Source organism: Haliaeetus leucocephalus, unplaced genomic scaffold (genome assembly GCF_000737465.1).
Source record: "Haliaeetus leucocephalus isolate CR32 unplaced genomic scaffold, Haliaeetus_leucocephalus-4.0 Scaffold140, whole genome shotgun sequence".
NCBI classification, from domain to species: Eukaryota; Metazoa; Chordata; class Aves; order Accipitriformes; family Accipitridae; genus Haliaeetus; species Haliaeetus leucocephalus.
The window spans coordinates 411,086-438,736 of record NW_010972576.1 but is presented as its reverse complement, the minus strand read 5'-3'; the positions used below and the strand labels follow the sequence as shown (position 1 = coordinate 438,736).

Below are 27,651 nucleotides of genomic sequence, written 5' to 3'. Positions count from 1 at the left end.
AAAGATGATCAGAGGGATGGAGCACCTCTCCTATGAAGACAGGCTGAGAGAGTTGGGGTTGTTCAGCCTGGAGAAGAGCGGGCTCCAGGGAGACCTTCTAGCAGCCTTCCAGTACCTAAAGGGGGCCTACAAGAAAGCTGGAGAGGGACTTTTTACAAGGGCATGTAGTGATCGGACAAGGGGTAATGGCTTTAAACTCAAAGAGGATAGATTTAGATTAGATGTAAGGAAAAAGTTCTTCACTGTGAGGGTAGTGAGGCACTGGAACAGGCTGCCCAGAGAAGCTGTGGATGCCCCATCCCTGGAAGTGTTCAAGGCCAGGTTGGATGGGGCTTTGAGCAACCTGGTCTAGTGGAAAGTGTCCCTGACCATGGCAGAGGGGTTGGAACTAGATAGTCTTTAAGGTCCCCTCCAACCCAAACCATTCTTTGATTCAAGCTTTTCATTCTTTCCGTACTTGCTCATTTTTTTCCCCAAAACCTCATTCATTTATTTACTTTTTCAGAAAGATCCATTTCATGTAGTAAACTAATCTCTTATCTACTGGAAGGCATTCTCATATTCATATACCAATGCTAAAATTACTTCAAGGTGATGGTACATTCTCATGAACAGCATTTGTAACATTCTGGAAAACATATCACTCTCCCAGCAACGACATAACATAAATGATGAGATGATGCAACACTACTCAGGAGAAAAAACAAAAACAAACCAAAACAAACCACACCAACAAAAAAAACCCTTTCATACTTTCTTATATATTCATATAAAGTGTCTGATCAAATCTTCTTACTCTCTAAAAATCTAGTAGTATCCTCTATTCATCTTCCTGCAAAGATTTTACCACTGCTTGGCAGCTCTAATACCTTCTTGTTTTTTCTTATGGGTTAAATAAAGGTTTTGGGTTTTTTTTTTCCCCCCAAGAAAACTTCTTTGGATTTGTGTTCACTTATGTTGTTATCCTAAGGCAGATGTTTCAGAATCTGTTTTCTCTGTTGTATGAGAACTCAGAACTCAGCTATAAGATTCAGCTTTACATTTAAATAAAGTGACAAATAGTGATAAAATTTGTACAAGTTCATCTATATGATTGAAGACTCCTTTTTTCAGTGTTTTATATACACTACACATGAACTGTATATTCAAAAATCCATAAAAAATATGTCTTTTCCTATCAATTTTTATGAAACTGTTATTAACACAAATTATTCTCCTTGTGGTTTTCCCGCCCCCCACATACACCAATGATTCTAAAGCTCTCAATTAACTTTAAAGTTGTTATGAATGTTGATGTGCTTTTACCATATATTACATATTAAAACACTAATCATATCTAACTTAAGCTTAAAAATGAGATTGTGTAGTCAAAGCAGGTAATATTTGGGACTGCCTGCTGACAGCAGCACAATCTTAGACCTGCTTTATTTTCAGGTTGTAGAATAAGGAAGAGTCTAAGATCAACTTATTTAAACTCTGGTAAAATGCAGCTTTTTACAAGAAGAAACAGTTTTAAGTGTTGAGTGTTAAACATTGACAGAATAGTCAGTGAGAGAGTAAAATGGTAAACATAAAACAGTAGTAAACAACTGAGGAAATAATGTTTTAGCCTTCTCTTAGTATTTCTATTTCACATTTGTTAATTCTCTCAGACAAATATATTTGCCACTCTTGGCTTTATAAGGTCAGCCCAATCCATTTAAAAAACTCCAATTTCATCAAAACCACCTTCACTTGTCAGCACTAGAAAGAAGTCAATTGCATTCTGATATGACCCAGGACACTTATCAGTGAAGATATGTAAAGAAGAGTCCTTACAAAATCAAACTGATGCTTTTCAGCCTGAAGTGGACTGGGGTAGGGAGAAGAGGAACAAGCAATTTTTTTATTTATTTTTTTTTACTTAAAATGAGCAAATGTAGTTCAGGAATAGTGCCATTACATGTCAGAATGGTTACTCATACTTTCCTACAATGTTGTGATACTGAGGCAGACGAATGAGACAGCAATGTCATAAACTTTAATAAGATCATCTTTTGTTATTTTGAATAACGTTGATAATCTCTGTATCCTCACTGTTCGTCAGGAATGTGAAATGTATGTACTAATATTGTCTCAGTCCTGTGATGCCTCTTCCTACACAGAAGCACTTGTAAGAATAGAGCTGCTGGCAGGGAACATGAACATATATTTTCCATTTACAGAGAACTTATATGAAACTGTCTTCACATCTTATAATTTATATTCAGTAACTAATTTACCACCCCACTCATTTCCAAATTTTATATTTAAAAATGCCTTTACAACACTTGCAAGAGCTGACTTACAATAAACACAAAATAAAGAACACCTTTTCTCACCTTCATATTCATACAAACATTGGTAAATGCACTTTGTGCAAACAATATTTAATAATCAATTCTTATTTTTGAACTTGGTTATTTCTGGACTTGCTAAAGGAATTGAAATTATTTTCTTGAATTTTTTAACCTTTCTTAAGGAAGACTTAAAACAACAAGACTTATGGTCTGATCAGCATTGCTGGTAAATTCATGTATATGTTATTGAACTTATTTCTACTAGCCAACTTTGTTGTGAAAAGAACATCAACAGTACCAAACACATAAGAATCACTATCACGCTCAAGGGCAAAAGCCTAGCTCTCAATGAAAAATACTGCACTTAATTATAATTAAATAAATCACAGCAAGATATCATCACAACAAGCTTGCTGACCACATTCCAGGAGTTTGGCTGACCATCCTCCTGTATGGTAGACCTTGCAGTCATGAATTTATTGCGAACTTCAAAGCATGCTTGGACACTTTTCAAACATATTTGGACCTGAGATATTACCATCATCAATGTAAATCAGGTGTAAATAGCTGAATACAATATACAAATAAATCACCACATCTGATGATAAAGAATGAGGCCCTTAGAAATATTTTTATGCTCTTGATTTCCATTTTACAGGTTTCTTTCCAGAAAAACTTCACTATGGTCACAGACATTAGGTTTTAAGTTTTTTCTATTTGCAAGGCTTTTCAGGAGGTTTGGGGGTCATTTGCAGTTGTGTTCAGTTCTATTAAAAAAAACAAAAACAAACCCTGTATGACTTGCTCAGCAAAGCCTACAGAAGTAGGTACAACTACATGTTTCTTTTGATTTTGTTGTTTTCAAGATGTGCTGTCCATAGGGTATTTGAACTACATGCATATACACCTGTCTGAAAGAAAGCTTAAACTGAATATATACTGAATTGCCCCTGGACAAACAATCATATGGCAATGTTTATTTTAGAATTCATTATTAATGTATGCATGTCTCATATCATGTATAAAAACTTGTTGATAAGTATGGCAACATGCCCTGTTCAAAGCAAGTACAGGAAAAAAATGGTATGACACTATTTACAGAAGACTACTTCGTGTCTGACTAAATTGTTATCCTTTCTACTAACATTGCTTGCTTTGTAACAAGAACGGGATTCACCTAGCATATTAGGAGTATACCATGAAGTTAGAATGTACCCTTCCTAATTTGCATTTCTCTGTGAAATCTTAAAACATCTTTGCTACCTTGGGGAGCCTGTTAAAAAATTTCTGTCTCCAAATAAGTATTAAAACAGTAACTGCACAGCCTTCTTCATCTTTTCCATTGCAAACAAATACATATGATGTTCCTGTTGTCTTTTGTGATAAGGTATATTTTCAGCTATTCTTGTGGCTCTTTTCTGAATACTCTCCAACTCTCAATATTCTTCCTGAATTATGGGCATTCAAATGGCACAGTACTGTGTGAGCAGTTCCACTAGAATAACTAGAGATATTACAACTCCCTATACCTAATTCAAGATTACATTGGTCATACCTATGTGTATGCTGCACAAAGGCTGCAAGATTGCTCAAAGGACCTTGGCACATTACATTCCAAACACCTTCAGGATCCAGTCTACCTCCTGCTCCATACCATTAATATTACTCCCATGCTGTGTACTGACTGTAAAGCAGGAATAGAAAGCACAACATTTGCATGTGCCTCCTAAACCACACTTTGTCATCCAGGGCTGGAGACTGACTACTGCATGCTCCCACTATCTAGCAATCTTTAAGGTCATAGCCAACTCAATGCTGTCTGTAGCACTTTAAGCACTGTTTAGAATATAACAAGGTTATCATGCCAGTCCCATGATTCCTCACATTCTCCACTGGGGGAAAAAAATTAAAATGCAAAACTGCTTTCTCTCAAGTAGGAGATCTAAAACACCCAGGTACTGCATCACTACAACATGACTGCATTAGTGTAACAACTCTTAGAATTATTACTATAGATTTTTACTAGTACTCACAAATCCCTAACTCATTCCAATTATGTATTTGACATTATCATCTCAGATCCAAATGTCACACTACAGGTTTATCTTAATAGTTTTTCAACACTTTTGAATGCGGTGGTTTGTCACTCTGATATAGCATGCTTCTTTCTTATCCTCACAATTTGATACATTTATACCAAAATATGTATTAATATGTATTGAGATATACACACATGGATGTACATATATTGCAAATCCACTCAAGTTCTATGGTCTTGATTCCTTAGTGCACAGCTCATGATAATTTTTACAATTATCAGCAGGACACACACTATCTCTGTTCATATACCTTGCTAAAATGACAAGTCATTGATTTATAATGAGCAAAGCAGAAGTTGACTCTTCTCCATCACATACCAGGTTTAACTGACAAAAGCATGAGACTGCAGGGGAAAACAAATGAAAACAAATACAGTATGATTGATATTAATGGATACAGCTTGTACAAGCTTTCTCTTTCTGATCCCTTGCCAGAAACTATAAAAAAAATAATTCCTCAGTTGCCTATTTTCCCCCTCCTCCATAAAGAGAAAATGAAGCATATCTTTTAATAACTGTTCAACTAGCAAATTGATTTGCGACACTACTTATCTTTGAATGTTTTACTATATTGATACATTTTCATATGTCTTATTGTTTTTAATTATATCAGCTTTAGTTTTAGCACTTCAACAGAAAAAGGGTATGGCACAATATAACTTCTGGAAGTATCCTAAAATCAGCATGTTCCACTTGAATCTCTTAGCTCCGAATTTAAACAAATTTCTGTTGCAGTCACTACAGTTGCTATTTGTCTCTCCTCTTCCACCTTATTTATAATGATGACATTTCCACCATCATTATGTCTTTTCTCACATCAACTGAGACATGGGGAGAAGAACAGAGAATAATCCATTGTTTAGAGGGCAAAATTTACCTGAAATTGTTTTCTAACACCACATACAGCAGTGTATTTCAAGCGTAGTAGCTTTATTTTCTTATAATGTATATATGTAACATAGAAATATTTTGAGCCAAAATTGTAAAATTCAAGAAGAGGCATAAGGAAGTATGTGCCTCTCCAGACTGTATTTAGCAATTCCAAGCTCCTCATTACACCTATGAGGAGTAATAAGCCACTTCTACAAAGAATACATCCAAAGTATTCATGTTCAGGGATCTGAGTATCCCTTAATTGCATAAGTGAATCAGGGTTCCTTCCGTCTCTTTATGGCACACAACCTTGCAGCCATCCATTTTAATAAATTTTCTTTGCTCTGTATCATAGCTTTACAGTGAGCATTACTTTTTCCCCCTCCCCCTCCTTTGGCTTTCATTCTACAGTACTTAACTCCATTCATCAGTGTGTCCCTCTGCATGGCTGATGCCGCTTCCACCACCTGACAGCTGAACTTAAACCTGCCAGTTTTCATTTATTGTTCTCCCCACCTCCAGAAGTACCACACCTGTTTTAATTTTTTTTTTTATATTAATCTGCTATATTACAGGTGCTGTGTAATATAATTCTACCTGCCATGGACACCTGTTCTAATGAAACAACTTTGAACTGGATTCATACAAGTCTAAATCAAGAATAATTCTGCTAAACAAGAAAACTACATAATACACAGAACCAAGCCTCTTTATGTACATACTATATACTGCCTGGTGCTGAGGAGCAATAAGGCTTGAAATAGGCCAGCTGTCTTGTTAATTCTAGTGCTAGTATTACTTGCCCTTTATTCTACAGCCAAAACGCATTATCTTCCTACAAGAATTTCAAACGCATCACAATATCATTCTTGTAGTTATAGATTCTAAGGCATAGCACACACTTGGACAGAAAATTGTCTTATGCAATGGTGCTCTGGATTACAAGTAATCTCTACACGGTATTTAAATTAAAAATGAAGCAGTATTAACTTGAATTGGTTTTGCTGTTGGGATTACGTTAACTCAGGTAACAAAGGCTGTGATGTTTTTAGATGATGTTGTTAATCAGGTGTTAGAAGAGCACTTGCAAGCTGCAAACTACACTGCTTTACAGCTCATGAGATTTTAAGAGAATAATGTACGTCTGCATATCAGTCCCTCACAAAACTAAACTTCTGTATTCTGGCACTGGTTAATAGTTATGGCATTTCTATGAAAAACAGAATTCCTTTAGATCATCTAGCCAACTGTCAACTTATTGTACTGTAATCTTCCAAGTGCTCTTTAGATAGATAGAAGTGCTCATATCAGCACCACTTTTCTCGCATCCCCAGAGCGAGGGGAAGAAGAGAATAAAACAAACAAACAAAAGACAGAAAGGCTTTCAAATTGGTATTATCTTTTCTGTCAGTATGGTATCTTCTGAATTTATGAATGGTGTCACATAACGTCAGAAAATGGGAAGATAACGCTGACAAGCTGACGTAGAGATCTGCTCAGAAAAAATATACAGCAAGTGTATAGTAAGATGATAGTTGAGCAAAAAATGGGTGGTCAAACTATTCATGGGAGATCATCTGCTGGGTTGTACTAAATTATTCTATTGATATTCTTTTACATTAAAAAAAAACCCTCAAAATTTCCCCCCCCCCCTTTTCCTTACTACTGAAGACAGTCGAAGTTTCTCATAAGTTAGGAGCATTTCTCCTAAAATCTCAGAGAGCTAATTCATCTCAGAATCTGCCTACGCAATGAAATTCATGCATACGCATGGCAAGCCCAAAGCATCAGAGAGTACCATGTCTATTACACATCCACTGTGCAACAGGTCTGTACACTTTGGTCAGCCGTATTGCCAAATATGCAGAAATTCTCTGAACAAAGATCAAGATCTGTGATGACAAACTTCATGGGAGGAGAGGGGAAAACTCCAATAAATATAAAACCTAATTCAACAAAGCACTGCACCAGCTAAACTTACTAAAAGAAACAGTAAGACTTGCACAGCCTCCATTATGGCCTTGTATTGCCTGTGTTTGTCCTTATTCTTTGAAACTTAATCCTATTTTGCAACAGTACTGATGTTCTCCAAAAGTTAGTTTTAATTTATAATACTCTTTTTCCTCTCTGATCAAATCCAAGGATCATCAACAGTGAAGCTCATACTGGGGGAAAAAAATGTTCCCTTCACAGTTATGAAATAATTTAGCATTTTTTATATACTATAAGTGTGGAATTTTAAACCTTGAAAAAGTTGCAATTTAAAGTAATTCATAGCTGGTTTTACTTATTAGCCTGCTTTTGTCATCGATCTATTAAACCCAGAGATAGACAGGGATATTGCTGTATTGAAAAAAACCAACCACTAAACAGTTTAAAACAAAAGCTGGCCATTTTCATTGGCATCTATAAATGAAGCTATTTTTAAAACATAAAGTATTATTTGTACTGTTGCTTGAGGTAAGGAAACCAAATAGATTAAAAGTGTGAAGCTTTCTTAGCTGCTAATTCACACATATAAATAAAATAGATTAATTTAAAGTTGAAAATTTAATATAAGCCAGGTATCCATGATGAAATATCTGTACCAGGATATGAAAGAGAAACAAATTGTCAATAAGACTGCAAAAAGAAGTTTTACTAACTACTGTAATGTTGTCTCACATTATTTAGTCTAGCATGATAGAAGTTCTCTTTTATGTATGTCAGCATTATATTCCCCATCATGTCTTTAAAAAAACCTCAATTTGATTCCACAAAATAACTCTGTAGCCAAAAAGCTAGATATAGCTTGTTCTTCTGTCACGAAGTCAGTAAGGTTCCTATTTTAATTTGATTTTTTTTTTCTATTAATGTACATAAGCATCCTCAGTCTAGCCTCTTCCTTTCTTCCTTCCTTAATTACTCTAATGTGGGTTCCATAAAATAGTACCTACAGGATAATACATAATCTATCCCTTCTCCATTCAAGTGCCCATAAAGCATCTCTTAATAGGGCTTATTTCAGGTTTGCAGGCATGACTGCATGAATGTTAAACCATGCTGAGTGAAAGGTGAAATAGTGTGAAAGAACAAAGTAGTACATAAAAATAGAGAAGTGTTATTTGAAGAGAGAAGAACAGTAAAGAAAACTACAAGAAAAATGTCAAGGGATCAAATCCTAAAGAAATAAAAACACGCTATAAAAGGTATAATAGTAATAATAAATATTTATATGATAGTAGCACCAAGAGAATTTTGGTTCAGCTTTTAGGGCTTTGCTTAAACTTTGACTTCATTCTGCATCATGTGGATTTTGGAAAGTTCTCTAAATATTTTAAAAATTACTTCAAACTGTTCAGTAAAACTGAAAAATAAGATACTTCATGCCTCAGCTTTTGCTCTGCTCAATTGCTCCTAGAGGGACTCAAACTTCATACAACTGGGACCCTTGCTGGTGCTCCAGCTGGGCACCCCTGGTATTCTGCATACCAAAACACAACATTTATCCTAATTTAGCCACCTAATTTCATCTTTGAAGTCATAAGTCTGCAAAACAACAAATCCACCACTCTTAGCCTCAAACCTGAACATGTTTCCAAATACTTTACTTTAAAAGACCAATCACAAATCCAGCTTTAAAGTCCCCAAATTACAATGTAGTAAGAGTGACAAAAAGGCCATGGTTACACGGGGGAAGGAAAAAAGTAATCTATCGAAAGATGACATAAATGGAAACAGGTATTTTCTGCCCCACTGTAGGACATAAAAAGTATTTCATAATTTTCTTGGGAAAGCATCTGTTTGCACAAAAGCATGATTTTTTTGCTTTTAAAAATCCTGAGAGCAAACAGTGCAACTATTTCTAGTGGTATTTTTCCCTCCATAATTTATAGTTTAACTCAATTTTTGTTTTTATTGCAGTCTTTACAGGTTCAAGCATATATAAGTAACTGTATCTTTTGGTATCTCAATAGTTTTGGTAATGTCCTGGTTTTGGCTGGGATAAAGTTAATTGTCTTCCTGGTAGCAGGTATAGTGCTATGTTTTGGGTTCAGTATGAGAAGAGTGTTGATAACACACTGACGTTTTCAGTTGTTGCCAAGTAGTGTTTAGACTAAGGACTTTTCAGCTTCTGATGCCCAGCCAGCAAGAAGGCTGGAGGGGCACAAGAAGTTGGGAGGGGACACAGCCAGGGCAGCTGACCCAAACTGGCCAAAGGGCTATTCAATACTGTGTGACATCATGCCCAGTATATAAACTGGGGGGAGCTGGGTGGGCAGGGTCAGATCGCTGCTCAGGAACTAACTGGGCATCAGTCTGCGAGTGGTGAGCAATTGCATTGTACATCACTTGTTTTGTATATTCCAATCCTTTTATTATTATTATTGTCATTTTATTATTGTTATTGTTATCATTATTATTTTCTTCCTTTCTGTCCTATTAAACTGTTCTTATCTCAACCCACAAGTTTTACTTTTTTTCAATTCTCTCCCCCATCCCACTGGGTGGGCAAGAGTGAGTGAGCAGCTGCGTGGTGCTTAGTTGCTGGCTGGGGTTAAACCACGACAAGAAAGCTATTGTGGTATCTAATTGGACTAGTGTCCAGTCTGCTGATCAAATACAGCACCTCCTTTTAGACAGCAGCCGTACTAAGAACTTAACAGGAAAGTCAGTACAGGCAAAACTTACACCTCTATTGTCAAGAACAGGTATGCCACATGTCAGAAAAATTAGTTGTCTTACTTGTATGCTAGCTTAGTGGACTGTTCTAGCTCTCCACACACATTTCTAAGCCTTCCTTTTAACCACAATGCTGACCAAGACCTCTGTGATGGTAGTGTCATCTCAAAATTAAACAGTTTCCTAAAATTTGTTTGGAATATGCTGCCTCATGTATTCTCCTTGTTGCTTCATTATGAGAAGATAAATGAAACTGAGCAACAATTCCAGAAATAAAATCCTGTCATAGTCTTTCTTACTAAGTTAGCTTTAATCTATGTGCCCATTTTTCAGTGTCTTTTCATCTAGAAGTCTCTCTAGGTCTTTGATCATATTTTTAAAAGCTCTGCAGTGTTGCTGTGTGTCATTTATCAAGGTGGCCAGATATAACAGGGCTATTAACACAAATAAACTGTGAGACCTCACTCATAAAACGATTTCTTAGCATTTACAGACTATTCTCTTTACCATTCTTCATAAATCTCAATGTTTTGTTTGCTTTTATAACTACTGCACCTGCATACCTTTTCCAAGTTCTGCATAATGGCACTTTGTGCTTGTTTCTCAGTAGACCATATAGACAATATTTATTCTAACATAAATTACCTTGTTTTACAATTTGAAGACAGGACAGGTGAATTAGAGCATGACAAAAGTCTTGCAGTGTAGGTAGAAAACCTCTAGCATTAGTACTTCGAAGTATGTGGTTATATGATGTCAGTATACTTCTAGAATATGAAAGGAAATTCGGTTTTGCAGAATCCTCAAATCTGTGAAGTCACCCTAAAAGTGTTGCTATTGTTGGTTCCCTATGAAAGAGAATTTTACAGGTAGAAGGGTCAAAAGTACATGGGTCACCAGCTTTGGCTATAATAACGAGTAAGGGGACAGCAAGCCCTCACATCCTACTTTGCAACATGCGAGTTTGTTTTATGATATCTAAGAGCAAGGGGTTTAATTCCGATCCAGATCATCTTGGCTGTGCATTCATACCTTTTATAGACTCCAGCAGCATGCCCCAAAGATGAAAAAGATCAATCATTCATATTCTCAGGATATCTATTTCCTGTAGTTGTATGTTTATTGCTCTAATCCCCAGCTTAAATCTCTTCTCAGATAGTCCTTCCTCTTATTTGCCTCTTCCTTGCACCAGTTGAGTTTGGGGTTGGAGAGGAGATGATATTTGGGGTTTTCTTTAAAAAGAAGGCCCAATGGCAAAAGCTTAGAACATAACTAGTGTTGAATTTAGGGATCAAAACTTCAAATTAACTTTCGCAAGTATGCAAACCTTGGTACTACAAACATTTATTGGAAACGAATGTGCAAGTGATGAAGGCAAAGTCAAGGGGAATTCATTCTTCAAGACATGCAAATGTTTTCAGAAGTATATATGTGCCCAGATCTTCAGCTAATCAAGAAATAAAGTAATCCCTGAATTACAATAAAGTTAACTATTTAAAATTTTACATATATGAAACTCTCTGACAAGGAAAAGCCCACCTAGGTATATTCATCTGCGAAACATCTTTCCCAGAGGCACTATTTCTAAGATTCTAATGCTTGTATTTTACAACAGTCTTTACTTTAGTGTCTGCATTAAAATAATCTACAGTTAAGTGTATTGGCTTTGTGTGGCAAGGTTTTGGTAGCGGGGGGGGGGTTACAGGGGTGGCTTCTGTAAGAAGCTGCTGGAAGCTTCCCTTGTGTTCGAGAGAGCCCATACCAGCCGGCTCTAAGACGGGCCGGCCAAAGCTGAGCCAATCAGCGATAGTGGTAACGCCACTGGGATAACATTTTTCAGAAGGAAAAAAGTTGCTGGGACGGACAGAAACGGCAGCTGGAGACAGGAGTAAGAACATGTGAGAGAAACAACCCTGCGGACACCAAGGTCAGTGAAGAAGGAGGGGGAGGAGATGCTCCAGGCGGAGCAGAGATTCCCCTGCAGCCCATGAGGAAGACCATGGTGAGGCAGGCTGTCCCCCTGCAGTCCATGGAGGTCCACGGTGGAGCAGATATCCACCTGCAGCCCAGGGAGGACCCTACGCTGGAGCAGGTGGGTTCCCGAAGGAGGCTATGACCCCATGGGAAGTCCACGCTGGAGCAGGCTCCTGGCAGGACCTGCGGATCTGTGGAGAGAGGAGCCCATGGAGCAGGTTTTCTGGCAGGACTTGTGACCCCGTGGGGGACCCACGCTGGAGCAGTGTGCTCCTGAAGGACTGCACACGGTGGAAAGGACCCATGCTGGAGCAGTTCGTGAAGAACTGCAGCCCGTGGGAAGGACCCACGTTGGAGAAGTTCATGGAGGACTGTCTCCCATGGGTGGGACCTCACGCTGGAGCAGGGGAAGAGTGTGATGAGCCCTCCCCCTGAGGGGGTGAAGCAGCAGAAAATAATGTGTGATGAACTGACCGTAAACCCCATTCCTGTCCCCCTGTGCCGCTGGGGGGGACTGGTAGAGAATCTGGGAGTGAAGTTGTGCCCGGGAATAAGGGAGGGGTGGAGGGAAGGTGTTCTGAGATTTGGTTTTATTTCTCATTACCCTACTCTGGTTGACTTGTAATAAATTGAGTTAATTTTCCCCAAGCTGAGTCTGTTTTGCCCGTGACAGTAATTTGTGAGTTGATCTCTCTTGTCCTTATCTCAACCCACAAGCCTTTTGTTATATTTTCTCCCCCCTGTCTAGCTGAGGAGGGGGAGTGATAGAGCAGCTTTGGTGGGCACCTGGCATCCAGCCAGGGTCAACCCACCACATTAAGGTAGAAAGAATAGTAATTAGAAAGCAGATTAGATAAATGATGTCGCCATACATAGTCATGCTTGAAAACATGAAGAATTAAATCAACGTAAACCACAGTGAAGAAAATTCAGTGTCGATTACTGTATATTCTCTAAGATGATAACTTTGGATAGCTTGATCTATAGGTACTATGAACTTGTATAGTGGTCAGTTACTCTCTCTCTGTTCCTTTAGTTAGTGGAGAAAAGTTGTCCTGAAGAGCGGAGAGAATTGAGACTTCTTTTTTTTATGTTTTTTTTTGCTTTATTGCTTTATAGAACAGGCTAGGAATTGCAGTCTGTGTCTACTGGTAAAGTGTTGATATTAAAAGTATTAACCTATTGCTATTATAACTGCAACTGCAGGTAAGTCAGTCTACAAAATTATGATATATCCTGAATTCTGTCAGCTTTTGTAATCCTGTAAAAAACAACACCCTACTACTATAAAATGCTTATATAAATTTTACCCCCAAAGTTTACCTTCTCTTGGATGTTCAAATATATCATTGAAGGTCTGTAGCTGAAAGAAGTCCCGCTCAAAAGAACTGAACCAGAGCACACTGGAGTCACGGCTATGGTGAGTGCAGGTTTCCTCAGGTATAAACTCTTCTTTTCCTCACCCAGAAGTTTCGTCTAGACAGAACTTGAGCATTTGTCTGAGATTTCCAGACACAGAATCTACAGTGCCATGCATCATGCAGATAGTCTGCACATGTGCAATAATCCCAAAGCATCCTTGAAACAACTGTACAGGTACTGCCTGAATTAAGGCAGTGGACCCCACAGATTCAGAAAGGTTTAGATCCAGCCTTAACTGTATTGTGATTGTAAGAATTTATTATTATTACTACTACTAATACAGAAGTTGCATAAGGGTTTTAGGAAAAGTATTTGTATGGTGTAAGTGTTCTAATACTTAAAGTTGAACCATAAAATGACAAAAAAAGGTTTGGTATTTGGGTTTTTTTTTAAGGCAATAAGCAGCTGATATAGAATATATAGTAGTCTGTGGAAGAAGTCATACCTTAAGTATATTACTGTTATCTTGTAGCAGACTACAGCATTTTATAAAGTAAACTTATTTTTGACAATCTGAACACATGAAAAAGGTTTTGGTGTTTGATTTTAAATGAAAGAGAAATATAAAAATACTACCAGACACCAAAAACCCTTAAATAACTGATCATGTAACAAAGACAAACATTTAGTGACTCCTGACATGTCTTTACTATCCTAAGTGCACTACTTGATTTCCAAAAGCAGTAGTACATTTTACTGTAAAGTACCAATATATGCACACACTTCACTATATGATGACAAACATCCCCAGTTGCAACAATTAATGTATTTTTTACCATTGGAAACCTTATACGTATTGTTTTACACAAACGGAAATTAGCAGAATGATTTCTGTTCCCTGAACACTACTCGTAATCAATTTCACACACAACAGTTTTCTCACCACTGGTACATAAGCAAAACAACAGATGTATTCTGAGCCTATAAACACAACTTACGAAGCAAGACCTTCACAGAAAATGAAATGCATTAGAATTGACGCTAGCTAGTAATCAAAGCACCTAATTATAATCAGATCCAGATCCACACGAAAATTTTAAAACCTGTAAAAGAACCCCTCACATACAAGCATCCTGAAGTTTTATTGTTTCATTATCCAGTGTTAGGAGTATTTCAGTAACACTGAAAGAAAAAAAAAAAACCAAACCACACAACCCACCAACAAATTCCAAATTAAGCACTAATTGATTACAAATGTTTGCATCAGCTATTTTACAATTGATAATGTATTCTAATAAAGTACACTGGAAACTGATACTGACAGCTAATTTTTAAAGGATTACAAAAAGAAACAGATAGGTATTTGTAAGAAGGGGTATTGAACTGTTCCTGAATTCATTTTGCATAATTTTTCTGATAAAGGAACATTCAAAGATTTTACTCGTATTTTTTTTGTATTGTTTTAATGTTTACCTAACAGTCCACAATGAATGTTATTGCTATGGACTACAAATCACAACTTCATACTTATGGACAGAGAAATCATTTATAAGCACTGCCTTCATCATTTTTCTTAATTTTGTTAATAGAAAGGCAATCTTTTAAAGTAGTAGATTCTCAGGAATACTGTGAAGGAAGAGATCATTTTTAAAACAAGAACAAAATAAAAGCTCACAAACCATTTTTTATTAACGGGACAGCACATTAACATCCCCCAGGGTTACACAAAAACAATCACAGCAATGCCTTCCTAGATCAGATGTCACATTTCCTAATTCTTTCCTGTGTCCTAGTTTTTTAACAGAAGTGGCCTAACTTACTGCCTTTTAGGAGGTGGTACAACTGCCTTCAACCACTGTCAGCAAGGCAGAAAGAAATAGAGCAAGCTGGGATCCATTTTCCTGCAAAAAAAAAATCCCAATCCTAATTTATAACCTCATTGCAGAAGTGGAAAGTAGGACAGTCATGATCACTGAAAAACTCATCATGCCAACTGATTATCCAGTGCACCCTCTTGCTCCTACAGACCACTGAGAATCTGAACGAGATTACTGGAGCAGGTAAAACACGAGTAGGCCTAGGACTTACTAAATTAACTGAAGTCCACCTGCATTAGTCTAGGGTAGGACTCCATATTTTCCTTAAAAATAGGTGTATCATAAATTTTGAATTGGAAAATTATAGTGGAAAATACCTGTTCTGCTAATAAGTAGAACAGGGAAGTTCTGTTCAGGGCTCCTTTATTTCAAGTTTGCTTTGATCTCTTACAAAACTTGTATTACATAGGAAAAAAGAAAAACACATTAAAACCTAAAAGAATTTCTATTTTGGATTTCTACAGAGACAGTTGGGAGGGGGTGGGGGGTGTGTTGTTTTTTTTTTCTGAAGGACAGCAATTTTTTAGTTTTGAAGTTTGATTACAAAAAGTATAAATACTGTATGGCTAAATTACAACCTTAATAAATAGTAAGGCTGACATGGACAACACTGGTACTGCAATATACATTCTTGCAACCTACATATATATCTTCCGTTAGTGTTAGCAGAAGTTACTTAGAGAATGAATTCCATCACAGGATCCTGTTTTCCTCCAGCTGTGTATCCACAACTTCCACTAAAATGAATCGAAGAAACATGTGCACACCAAGGAAAGAACAGGCCCTCACAACATATGCAAAACGTATGATGACTAGTGTTAGTCACCTTTTTTCCTTCCCAATGCAATGAAAGAACTAGTAAAAAAGAAGCTTCACTTTTTTCCTTTAATAAATGAAATTGCATAGCATATAAAAATCTCCAAAATATTCACATTTTCACCTCTCTCAAGCACATAAAAGTCCAAATTATTTTCTCAACAAGTTCAATTAAGCTACGGCTAAGCAAATTTCCTTTTCAGTACTTTGCAGAGTGTAAGTATGATCACAATGGCATAGTTACACAATAATTGGACTAATCAAAGCTATATAATGTTAGTATTGTGAATGAAGTAGTGTTGCTCATTAGCCTATTACAAAAGAATTACTGTAAATTCAGGCTACGTGCAGCATCACTTCCTGTGCAAACACACACAGATAATGCAACAAGCTTGAAACACTGCCAAGCTGGCAGACTGGCAGCACAAATTATGCAAAGAACCAGAAAGCCTTCAGTAGATTCAATAGAGCTTGGAGCATAAGAATGATTAAGTGTTTCTGTGTACAACTACAAATCACAGTAATGAATCAGACTAAAATTTCCAATAAGGGACTTAACTGCACCAGCTGGCCTTCTTCAGCAGCATTATAATGTGAAATGATGACATCCTAAATAGTGGTGTTTGCAACTTTCACACAAATCTGCCCAAAGCAAATCCTTTGTTTTGCTTCAGTTTTTGGAAGTCTTTTCTTGAAATCATAATAAAATGTTACAGCACCTAAAGATACAGAAAAGCTACAAAGCTATACTGTTCCTTCTTCTCTGCTTATTTTCCTTTTTTCTAATCAAATGAGAGCAAGGCTCTATTTGATCCTAATCAAACTGAGCATCTTCCATATCAGTTCACTCTCTTTCAAAATTCCTCAGACTACTTAATGCAACTACAGATTTGGAATTACAGCTCTTGTTTCTTTTTTTTTTTTTTTCCAAAGAATCAAAAACTTAGTGGTAGCAAATCTAAATTGAAAGCCCTCTTTCTTTTATTGTAAAATGACAGTGAGAATAAAATACCTCAAATTCCAAAGTATGATGTTTTGAAAATCTGGGATACATGTGTCCATATGATATGAACAGAAAAAAAACATATAAATGTGTATATATTTATTTATATGTAGGTATGTGCATATATGTATGCACATGTGTACATACATGTACGCATGTGCATTTTTCTTATTGAATAGGCCTCTCACATACTTGGACTTGGGTCACTTTGGATGCCTGGGGACATTATCTCAGCCATGCAGTACTACAGTATGGAAACAGAAGAGGTTTTGGTTTGCTTTCGCAGTAGAATCAGTGTTACAGCTCTGCAGCACTTGAAATTTACTCTGGGCTTCTGTCACACCATCCATAACAGGAAAAGTTAACCCATCTCATGCTTCAGGGCCCAACACTCATCAATTCAAGGCTGAGATAGAACATTTTCCTCATGTTATAATACTAAGGTGAACACACACAAGGAAGAACCTCTGATAATCCAGCTTGTATAAAAAAGTATTTAGACTGGTTTTTCACATTCTCCAAAAACACTGTAAGAAGGCAGAAGTCCAAGGCAAGAAAATGGACTAGATGACGAATGATTTGAACCAAATCAGCACTTGGAAAGGTCATTTAACTCAGAAGCCAAAAGGAATTTGTAATAAGATTAAGTGCTAGCACAAAATCTATCAAACTATCCAACTACCCTACCCTAGTAAATTAGACTGATTGATATAGCATTTTTACCAGTACCAGCTCTATGAGTCTACAATAAAGTGATGCTCTTTAACATGCTTTAGAAGTGAAATCATGGTAACTTGAAGACTGCACCCACAGGCAGAAATACTAGAAAATTTTTGTTAAGCCCTAAATTCAGGTGCTACTCCACATGAGCTTAGGGGCAGGGAACAATTCTCACTAAATCTAACTGAATTTCATAGAACTCTCTTAAGAAACAGCAGAGGAAATATTTTAACCAGACAGCACCTACCACTCTTTCCTCAGTTCTTAAAATAGTGAATTCTGTCTCGTTAGGCCCACTATACTGCTCACCTCCTACCCAGCTTCACATTGTATAGAGGTCCAGTCTGCACACTTCTCTGCAACCTGCCTTGTGGAGCTCTAATACCAAAAGAGCAATGATTATTTTTTGTTTCCTTGTTTTAGCTTAGTTAAATGCTTACTTGTTATGACTGTCTATCCATAACTGGTGAATCCTTGTCATTTTCCAGGTAAATCATGATCTGTAACTGAAATGCTTTTACCCTGATTAAGTCACCTCTCCTACCTTAACCTTTACTTTAACAAAATGGGTTAGTTTTTATTAGAATTGCTAGTATCATCAGAATCCATTGCTTAGTTAACATTTATTGGGAATCAGTTACTTGTAAAGAAGATGCAAAAAGCTGCACACCTCTGTGACAAGGCAATTCTATTCCTCTTATGAACACCTTCCCTACATTATTAAAATGACATAGGTATAGGCTGCTATCATAAAGAAAAAAAAACAAAACAGTACAAAAACAAGACAAAGAAGGGACTGTAAATGACTGTAAGGCATAATCTGCAAAGAGAAAGAAAATAAATCGTAAATGTGCTACAAAAGGAATGATCCCTTATTTCTAAATTATTCCCTAGAGATTTCCTATACCTAATACATGAAATAAAAACTGGATCTGGAATATCTGAATTGTGTTACAATTGCTTTCTACTCTGAAACCTAAGAATAAATGACATGAGAGGGTGCGAAATCCAATAGAAAGAAAAAGAAATTTCGAGGTCCTTACACAAGTAATAGCTGTCAGTCTTTAAACGTTTCAATTCCACCTTAACATGGCAGAGACAAGTGCAATCTATTTCTCCCATGGCAGGGAACTGTTGTGTTGATCTGCACATTTTACATAAACAAACCCATAAAAAGCATAGCAGGAGCTTCACAATGGGGGCAAGGGGTATAATGTATGGTGGGGAATTCATAAAACAGACAGATCTACTTTTACCTAGAAAAAATGCACGTGCATTTAACACATTGAATAATTTAATGCATCCAAGCATTGATTGATTTAATGTATCCAATTTTATACAGTGCATTTCTTATACAAGAAGAAAAAGAGACTGTTTTATCAGATTCTACTACGATCATTCAGTAAGTAGGTTCTAATATATCAAAGACACTCAGATTTACTTGGAACAGAACTTTGGGCCCAAAACTGTCTTGCAATTTCCTCATTTTCAGAGCTTAAACACAAAATACATTTCTGAGTGTTACTGAGCAAGTCATCACTTCACCAGTTCCTTGCAGTAAGCAGTTGAATCTTGGAATGGACTGCATAATGACTGGGTCTCAACTGAATTAATCTCATTTGTAAATTGGTCTCCTGCAGCTGGTTTGAGATAAAAACAAAGAGAAACATTTGAAGCAGATAGATGCTTTCCCCCCTCCCCACCTCCTTTCTTTCACCTTTAAGCATTAGGCTTAATATTTTTGTTTTGACAAATTTGCAGTACCAAAAAAAGAATTCCAGTAAAAGTAATCCAATTGAAACCACAGGCACTATCCCAGGTTTACTGTTCCATTTACATTAAAATTCTCTGCTGGGTGGCAACCCTGCCTGATTTTTTTAAGTTTTCTAGAGTCCTGCTCTTCACCTGCAGCTAATCTGCTTGCTTAGAACTTCATCCATACATTCCTTAGTTTAATACAGTAATCTATGATTCACAGAATGTTGTTATTAGAGCAAATTACATGATGTGTCATTTCATATTATAATTGCCTGTTTCAAATCTAAGATGAATTTAACAGACTATTTATCAGGACCTGCAAATCTATTGCTGAACTAACTTTTCAACTTTTCTGAGCCTGGCTAGCTACCAGCTTTCCATGGCCTTAATGAGTTCCTACATGTTGTGGTATCACCACAAATTCCTTCTTTCTTTCCTTGCTCAAAGTGGCAACCGCAAGTATGTGAAGATTTCTGGATTTATCTTTACCACCTGCTGCTCTGCATATACAAAAAGCACACTTTCCATTGCAGGTATTCTGAAATATCCATTACCACCTACAGCCCTCCTCCTTTGACTTATCCCTTTTTATTTCCTGTCCAATTCCCTTCAAGCTGAACATTCACGTAACTTTCACTGAAAACTAAAACAAGTAGACAAATTTCGATTAGTATGATGAGTATCCTGCTTGTCACCATAACATTCACATCACTGGTATCACAGTATTTGCAATACTGTATTCCGATGTTCTACAAGTTGTATTTGTAACTGAATGAGGTATACTCCAAAGCATTTCATTATTGCATGTACTGATACTTTACAGGGCTTCTTTCCCCATAAAGCCTATCACTTAACCAGTAAAGATAAATTGGAAAGCACAAAGGGATGGTAAAACACCATTTCGGCAAAAGGAAAAGTTAATGTCAATCTCCAGAGTTTCAAAGAATAAATGAAGAATTCTGTTTTACACCAGATTTGAATTATTTATCATGCATTCTAGTGCAGGCAGCTATTCCCTTCCCACAGCAATCCACATGGAAGTACTCAGATAAATAACATTAATATATGTCCTGCATGCTTTCGCCTCTTAAAGTACTTCCTCTTTCTTTCTTAGGACACAGCTAAGAGCATAGCACACAGAACACAGCTTCCAACACAGTTATAGCCAGCAGAGATGCAAATGCGATTACCTGCCACCAACAAAAAACTGGCAACCTCTAACCATGCCCCCATACTTTCTAAAGCTCTGGTACTCCAAACTACTCTCGTGACCAATGATCAACAACACCTATTCCACCTTTTTGTCAAATACTGTTCAGTCTTCCCAGGACAGTACATAAATGAAGCTCTTGCATCAGGATGCTGTGGCACTGCAGAAGCGTGCTAGAAGATGACTTGCCACCCTGCCAGTCTCACAGAAAAGGAAATGAGCCTTGTGTGCATTTCTTCAAGACTGAGGGGAAACCATGATCTCTGCTGCCATGGAAACTGAAGAAATCGCAAAACCATAGGCTTGCCTAACCCACAGCACCATGAAAAGGACAGTGAGATGCAGTAGCTGGTTTTGAAACCACGCAAAGGCAAGCACACTGCAGCAAGAGCACAGTGCTGAGATCCCCAAGCTAATACAAATTTTAGTACTTTTGAAAGCACAGGTACAATCATCACATCAGTAGAGTGTACTGTCCTGTTAATTAATCCTGCTGGGACCATGTCATATCATGTCACTAACAGCCTTGCAGATGTCTGGGATATCCACCAATCACATGCTTCATTGTGTGGTACTGACGTACCCTCTCAGTAATCCATCCAGGGTTACAATAGTTTGGGAATTGTACTGTACAGATAAGAACACCTGGGACAGCATGGACCCAATAACAGAATGTCCATGCCTAAGTGTTTTTTCTGCAAGTCAATTTTAACAAAGCAACAGAACAAATTACTTCTGTGATTTCTCCATTTGATACAATAATCAGCCTTCACTAATCAGCAGCTTCTCTGTCTATGCTATTACCTTGAAGAGTAACAGAATTTATATACAGAAATTTATGAACGTAATAGGGTGCTTGGAAATGCTGCTTCTAATAACAGAGAATTTAACTGTAAATCTGAGAATTTCAGCCTGATGACACTACAGAATAATCTATCCAGCTATAAACGTATTTCATGCTTCTTTCCCTGGGGTAGTCCAAAGGTGCCCATAAACCTTTATTTATCTTGGAGGCATGCAGTGTCTCCTCTTCCCTGTCTCTTGAGGATAGTCTTTGCCACTGTATCAGTTCACATGGTTAAAACTACTTTTCCTGTGCAAGAGCCTTGGGAATAATCTCTGGAACACCTATGGATCTATACAGCAAATATGTCCAAATGGAAATCTATGGGCAAGTTCTTTATGAAGAGCTCCCAGTAATCCATGAAAAAGATCTCAACTATTTTTCCAGAAGATATCCCCAACAGCCTTTTCCCTAACAAAAAAAAAAAAAAAAATTACTCAAATTATGCAGTCTTTGAAGAACACCGCATGCATAGACACACACACACAGATGAAGTGGAAAGGGAAAATTACTGGGATTAAATTTTGTAAAGATTTATTCCCAACAGATTGAATACACACAACTGATATATTAGAAATGGATACAGGTAGATAATATAACCTGACAGTTGATAATATAACCTTTCTCATCTAATTTTTACCAAGACTTATAAATGAGTGGACTAGTCATTTGGGAACTTGGAAAAACAGACGGCTCTGTTGAAAACCAATATGCAAATTGTAGATATCAGTAAAGGAATAAAACCTTGGGCTAAAAATAATTAGTGGCAAAGAGACCAGCACACACAACTGCTTGTGAATATGCTATTCATACTCTTATCCCACCATACTACAAAAGGTCAGAGACTGCATGAAAAAACCCTGTTTAGAAAGAAAGCACAAATCAGTTGATTTCTCCTTGAACATAGTAATGTCAGGGAACAGGAAGTTCTAAGCTTGGGAAATCCCCGTCCTGGCTCAGGACAGGTAGGTAGAGAATTGCTTCGTCTAGTTTACAAGACTAGATTTGCAGTGCTTATTACAATCACCAAGTTGCTGCCATTCCCAAGTTTCCCATTATGAGATTGTATTATATTCAGACAAGCTTTGCCTCTTAGAATACTACCTTTCTAAAAGAGTTCCAGGGACTGTGGGAGAAATAATATAGGGATGAAAGCAGATGTCAATACGTTTATTAATTCAACCACTGTATGCACCTTCATCTAGTCTAAAAAAGTTTTCGGTTCTTACCTACGGCATGTATACTTAACTTGGAGATGTCATTTTTTCACTGTTTTCAATAATGCATGTAATACCTTTCAGAAGTTTCAAATTATTGTGTTGTCTTTTCACAGCTGACACTAACATATTCCCCTGACAGTTCACATGCAGTTGAAATTAAGACTACCTAGCTTTGTCTGATAATAATTCTTGCACCTTATATAATACTTTATCAAACCAAAATGTCTAGCTCTACACTGAGATTGTTTGATATAAACAGTTTAGCTCTACAAATAATGTAGAGCTTTTTTGTTAATTAACTGCAGCTGCAGATCAAGACTAGTTTAAACTTTTCCCTTTGCTATGTACTATCTTGCTTGTTTGAAAAGCTACAGATGGGCTTATTTAACATAACTAGACACTTGGAAGAACATTCCTTATATCATTCATAAAACTGTACAGGCTCTCTAAAAAGCTTGAAATGATCCTCTTACATCTGACAAGAAAGTCTCTTATTTTTCTTAGCTCTTTTCAGCCCCTATTGAGCAAAGCACTTTAACACACACATATTTCAATCAAGTTACTGAAGCTTAGCCTTTCTACTATGCTCTGTTTCCCACAATGAAGTGCAAAAAATAAAAAAAAGAACAATCCCAAGTCAAAAATGCAACTTGACTCCATCTCCTCAGAAAACAACGATCTCATGACTCAGCTAAGTGTATGGTTCAGGCCATACTCACTTTCTGCCCCAGATAAAGCCACAGAAGTACATTAACATTTTGCCACTCTTAAGACCTACATAAACAGAGCACCTAGAACTGTTCTCCCAAAAAAAGGTAAGAATAAGTGTCATCTACATTTGGATTCCAGAATAACTTTGTCATATATTTGTTCCTTATATTTAACCATTCCAGAAGGCAAAGAAAATTAGAATGCATAAAAGAGGAAAAAAAAGAAGGAAAAAAAAACCAAAACCCTTACACAGTAACAGCCCATTACCTACACTTTAACAGGTAGTTTTGAGTTCCCTAGCTTCTTATATGAAGTGATGAAGTCAAAGTAATGTACAGCAGCAGGACATTATCATAATCGTTCTATTCACTTGGTACTAGCACAGTAGGTATTTCTGTAAATATATTTTTATCAGCGTCTTGCGGTATTTAACTATGTACACCCTCTAGTTTATCAGCCTATCAAAAAAATCAAATATTAAACATTCTAATCAAATTATGCATACATAATTACTTCTAAAATCCACTCCTCTGCTCAAATGTTATTAAATAACTAAATTAATTATAGTTTATTTATGGTTTACAGTCAGTCATGAACACTATTAAAAAAGTCTATAGGATTAACTTTTAAATTATTTACCTGTGCGTAAGCCTTCGGTGACTAATGCAAACAGCAGTTTGTTGATCCTGTGCAACACAGACCTTATGGCGACTACATTTCATCTTTAAACATGGATCTTTAGCCGGATCTAAAGCTAAAAATAATTTTAGAAAATTGTTAACAATTATCTAGAAACATGCAATTACAAAAAGAAACACACCACACATAAAACCCAGCAAGTACGTGGAGGGGGGTTGGCCTGCTGCTTGTACAGCATGCTGGACTGAAAGGCACTGATTGTCACCAGGATAAAATGCAGCACATTCAATGATAATGCAAAATTCCTTACTAAGGAAAACAGATCTTCATGAAACATGGATACTTCTGTATCCTCTCATACAATATCACTGTTTTTTATTTATAAAAATACTACGTAACCTATCCAACTCTCTCTTGGTCAACATTTGTGATGAAGGTAATCAAAGGCTACTGGTTTTTACTGTAGCTGAAAACACTTTTTTAATATTAGAATTTGCTTAGGACTTTTAAGAAGTTTGCATACTTGCATGTCATTCAGAGCACCAAATTCCCAAAGAAAACAATTTTGAATTGGATTCTGTTGCCTACAGTTCTCCATTTCAGTCATGTCACTTCTAAACAGAAATAGGTTTGTGATTTTTATAGCTCGGAAGCCACCACATTTCTGAAATCACAATAAAACTGTAAGCCAAAAAGTAACGAAAAAGAAGTCAGAAATGCAAAGGACATTTGATCAGGAGTTTGGAACAGTTGTTCATTCAGATGTTGGCTGCCACATCCCCCACATACAAGATCTTTTTAAAAGCTGTAAGCCAGCATGCTAATAAAAAAATAGTACTTCCACTCAATCCATTTCTTGTCATTCCTACTATGAAATAATAACACCTACTAAGCTACATTGCACAGTAATAATTCACTAAGATATAAATGGTGATGTGCTGGTCCATAAGGAAATTAACCCAGAGAAGAAAAAAAGCATCCATTCGCTAAATTCTGCTGTTATATAGCTAAGAAAGTACTCACCACCACATTCTTTAAACAATTGCCACCTTCTCACTGTAATCCCGAAATATTAGTATTTCTACCTTGAAAGTAGTTTCCCTTTCCTGCTTACTAAGACACAGTTGGGTTCTTCCAACCCAACATTAAGCAGTAAATAATGACACTGTCTGAATTTACTGAGAAATTATAACTCAGATGAGATTTTAGTAAAAGTATACTAAAATATGCAGGCGAGCGATTTGCATGACTGTCCTTAAATAAAAATTCTACCTGCGATATTCTAGGTCTCTTATTTCTGCTTTGTGGGGGTGTTTTGTAGCTGGTCCTTTAGTGATTAATCCATACTCATTTTTGAACTACACTTCGAACTACAAATACTAACTTATGGCTATAATACTAGAAGGGCCAAATAATCCTGTTTGTTACTTATTATTAAATTTCTATAGCATATTTCTTGAGTAACCATGCCTACATGACGATACAGAAAAGTTTCTGCCAATTTATGCTCTCACAAGAAAAAAAATCAACTTTTCCCTTCTCTGATCTCCATGGTGTCTTTCAGGTAGATCTAAATATCCCAAAATTAATTTTTGTATTCCTATAGGTATACCCCCCTCTTTTTTTTTTTTAAAGTTTAACACTCCTCCAAAAACAACAAACAACCCACCCTAATAAGTTAAACACCAAAGCCTAGCTTAAAGAGACACTACTGAAAATCCTAAATCACAAAATCAAGCAAGAAAGCTATGAACAACTATAATTCAGTTTTCCCATGTTCATCTTCACTTTAGTGTATTACTGTCCAGTCTTCAGTTATATTTCAGAAATACTATTTCCCCGTTTTTCACATTTGGTTATAAAATACGTATTTGGTTATGTATTTTCTGAAAAGAAAGTTATGTTTCTTCTGGTTTTCATGATCAAAAGTAAACTTTTAACCACAACTCTATTTGAGCTGCCAGATGATATTAACATAGGGCTGACTAACTATGTACTCAGGAAACAAGAACCAGGCTGATCATTAGTTGCAGTTTTGACACATGACTCTGTGGTGCTAAGAATCACTTAATATTCTAAGCAATAACTTTTTCAGTTTCATTTCGCTCCTAACAATATATCCAGCTATGCAAAATATATACATCATATAACCAACAAACCTGAAAAGTGATGGAATCATTAATATAATAATAATTCAATGCAGACGGAAACAAGTATATTGTTAATTACAGCGTAAGACGTGCGAAGATGTATTCCTCTTCCAGGTATTTTCATTTCTACAGCAAACCAGCCATAAAACCACAATGAGTTATCCAGACTAAGTCCAATTACAACTCTAAACAAGTGGGAAGCAAATGCAGCAAAAAATGACTGAACTAGGATAACAGTTGGAGTCAAAATTAACAAGAGCTTATTCAGTATCCTTCTCCAATATACTTTAGATTTTAGAATCCATGTCAAATACTTTCTCTGCTTAAAGTCAAGCAGAATGTACTGTCAGTCCCTAGTAAGCATGAACAGATTTATCATTTAATGTACTGGTCCAAGTACCTCTTCCCAGAATGTTCCCTGATGGAGAAACTAAGGTAGCAACACTGGAATATGATATTGGCATATTTTCAGATAACTGTTTTGCAAAACTGTATAGGTTAATGGAATAAAAATACTTGAGCAAGGGAAATCTGGAATAATGTAAGGGTGCTGAACTCAGTATCAAGTAGAAAATGTGTTTCAGGAAAAGCAGTGAAGGGAGGAGATCATGTAACTTTCCATTCCTATTGAAATAGTTTTCTTTTCCCAAGTTCTTGGGATTCTGAAGGTGTGTTTTGGCAACTCCATCAAACTTTAGCAAGCCATAACATAACTTTTTGGCAATGTTACAGGAAGAACTCAACTTTACAACCAAGAAATGATAAGTATCGGACTTTGCCATTATGACAACATAAAGATGGGTATCACACTGGGGAAGACATCTAGTTTATTGCTGGAATCAAAATGACTTTACCCCTAGAAAAGAATGCCAGGGGCCAGAGTTGAAGATTCCATAAAAATCAATGGAACTCCAAGCGATCTAACTAGGAAATCAAATTAGAAAATGGCTTTGAACATATAAGTGATGACAAAAAGAAATGCTGGATTTTGACAGCACTGTCAGAAAGAAAACTGTTGGGAAGAAAAAGAGACTGTAAGAACTGCATTGAGTCCTGATGCTCCATTAGGTTCCTTATGTATTTAACAGGCTTTTTCCACCAAAGATAAACCAGATTGTTTAGAATTCTCTGTTAAAAAACACATTTTTGTGCAGCACCCATTCACAAATTGCGCCTTTTAAATGAAAGGTAACGATAGGCGTTCATTGGTGAGAACCTAATATTAGAAATCAGTTGTGCAAGACGACACAATATCTGCAAGGCAACCCCTTCCTGGCCCTATGTTGATATCTGACTCAGCTGTGTTCTGTCCGTTTTTCTCCTCTAAGAATTTTCTTTGAAGAAAATCTAACAGCTTACAAAAAGCAAAGACTTATCCAAAAATGTGGTTAACTGATAACGCATTCTGTGTACAT

General features: G+C 36.6%; 1 protein-coding gene across 1 annotated transcript in view; it reads right to left on the bottom strand.

Moving 5' to 3' along the window:
• The window catches only part of SPOCK3 (sparc/osteonectin, cwcv and kazal-like domains proteoglycan (testican) 3), a 144,086-nt gene that overhangs the window by 99,966 nt on the left and 16,469 nt on the right, over positions 1-27,651 (bottom strand). The window contains exon 2 of the mRNA XM_010586063.1: positions 24,087-24,201. Coding sequence (XP_010584365.1) covers positions 24,087-24,169 — 83 coding nt within the window. The 5' untranslated portion in view covers positions 24,170-24,201. The remainder of the gene's footprint in view (positions 1-24,086; positions 24,202-27,651) is intronic.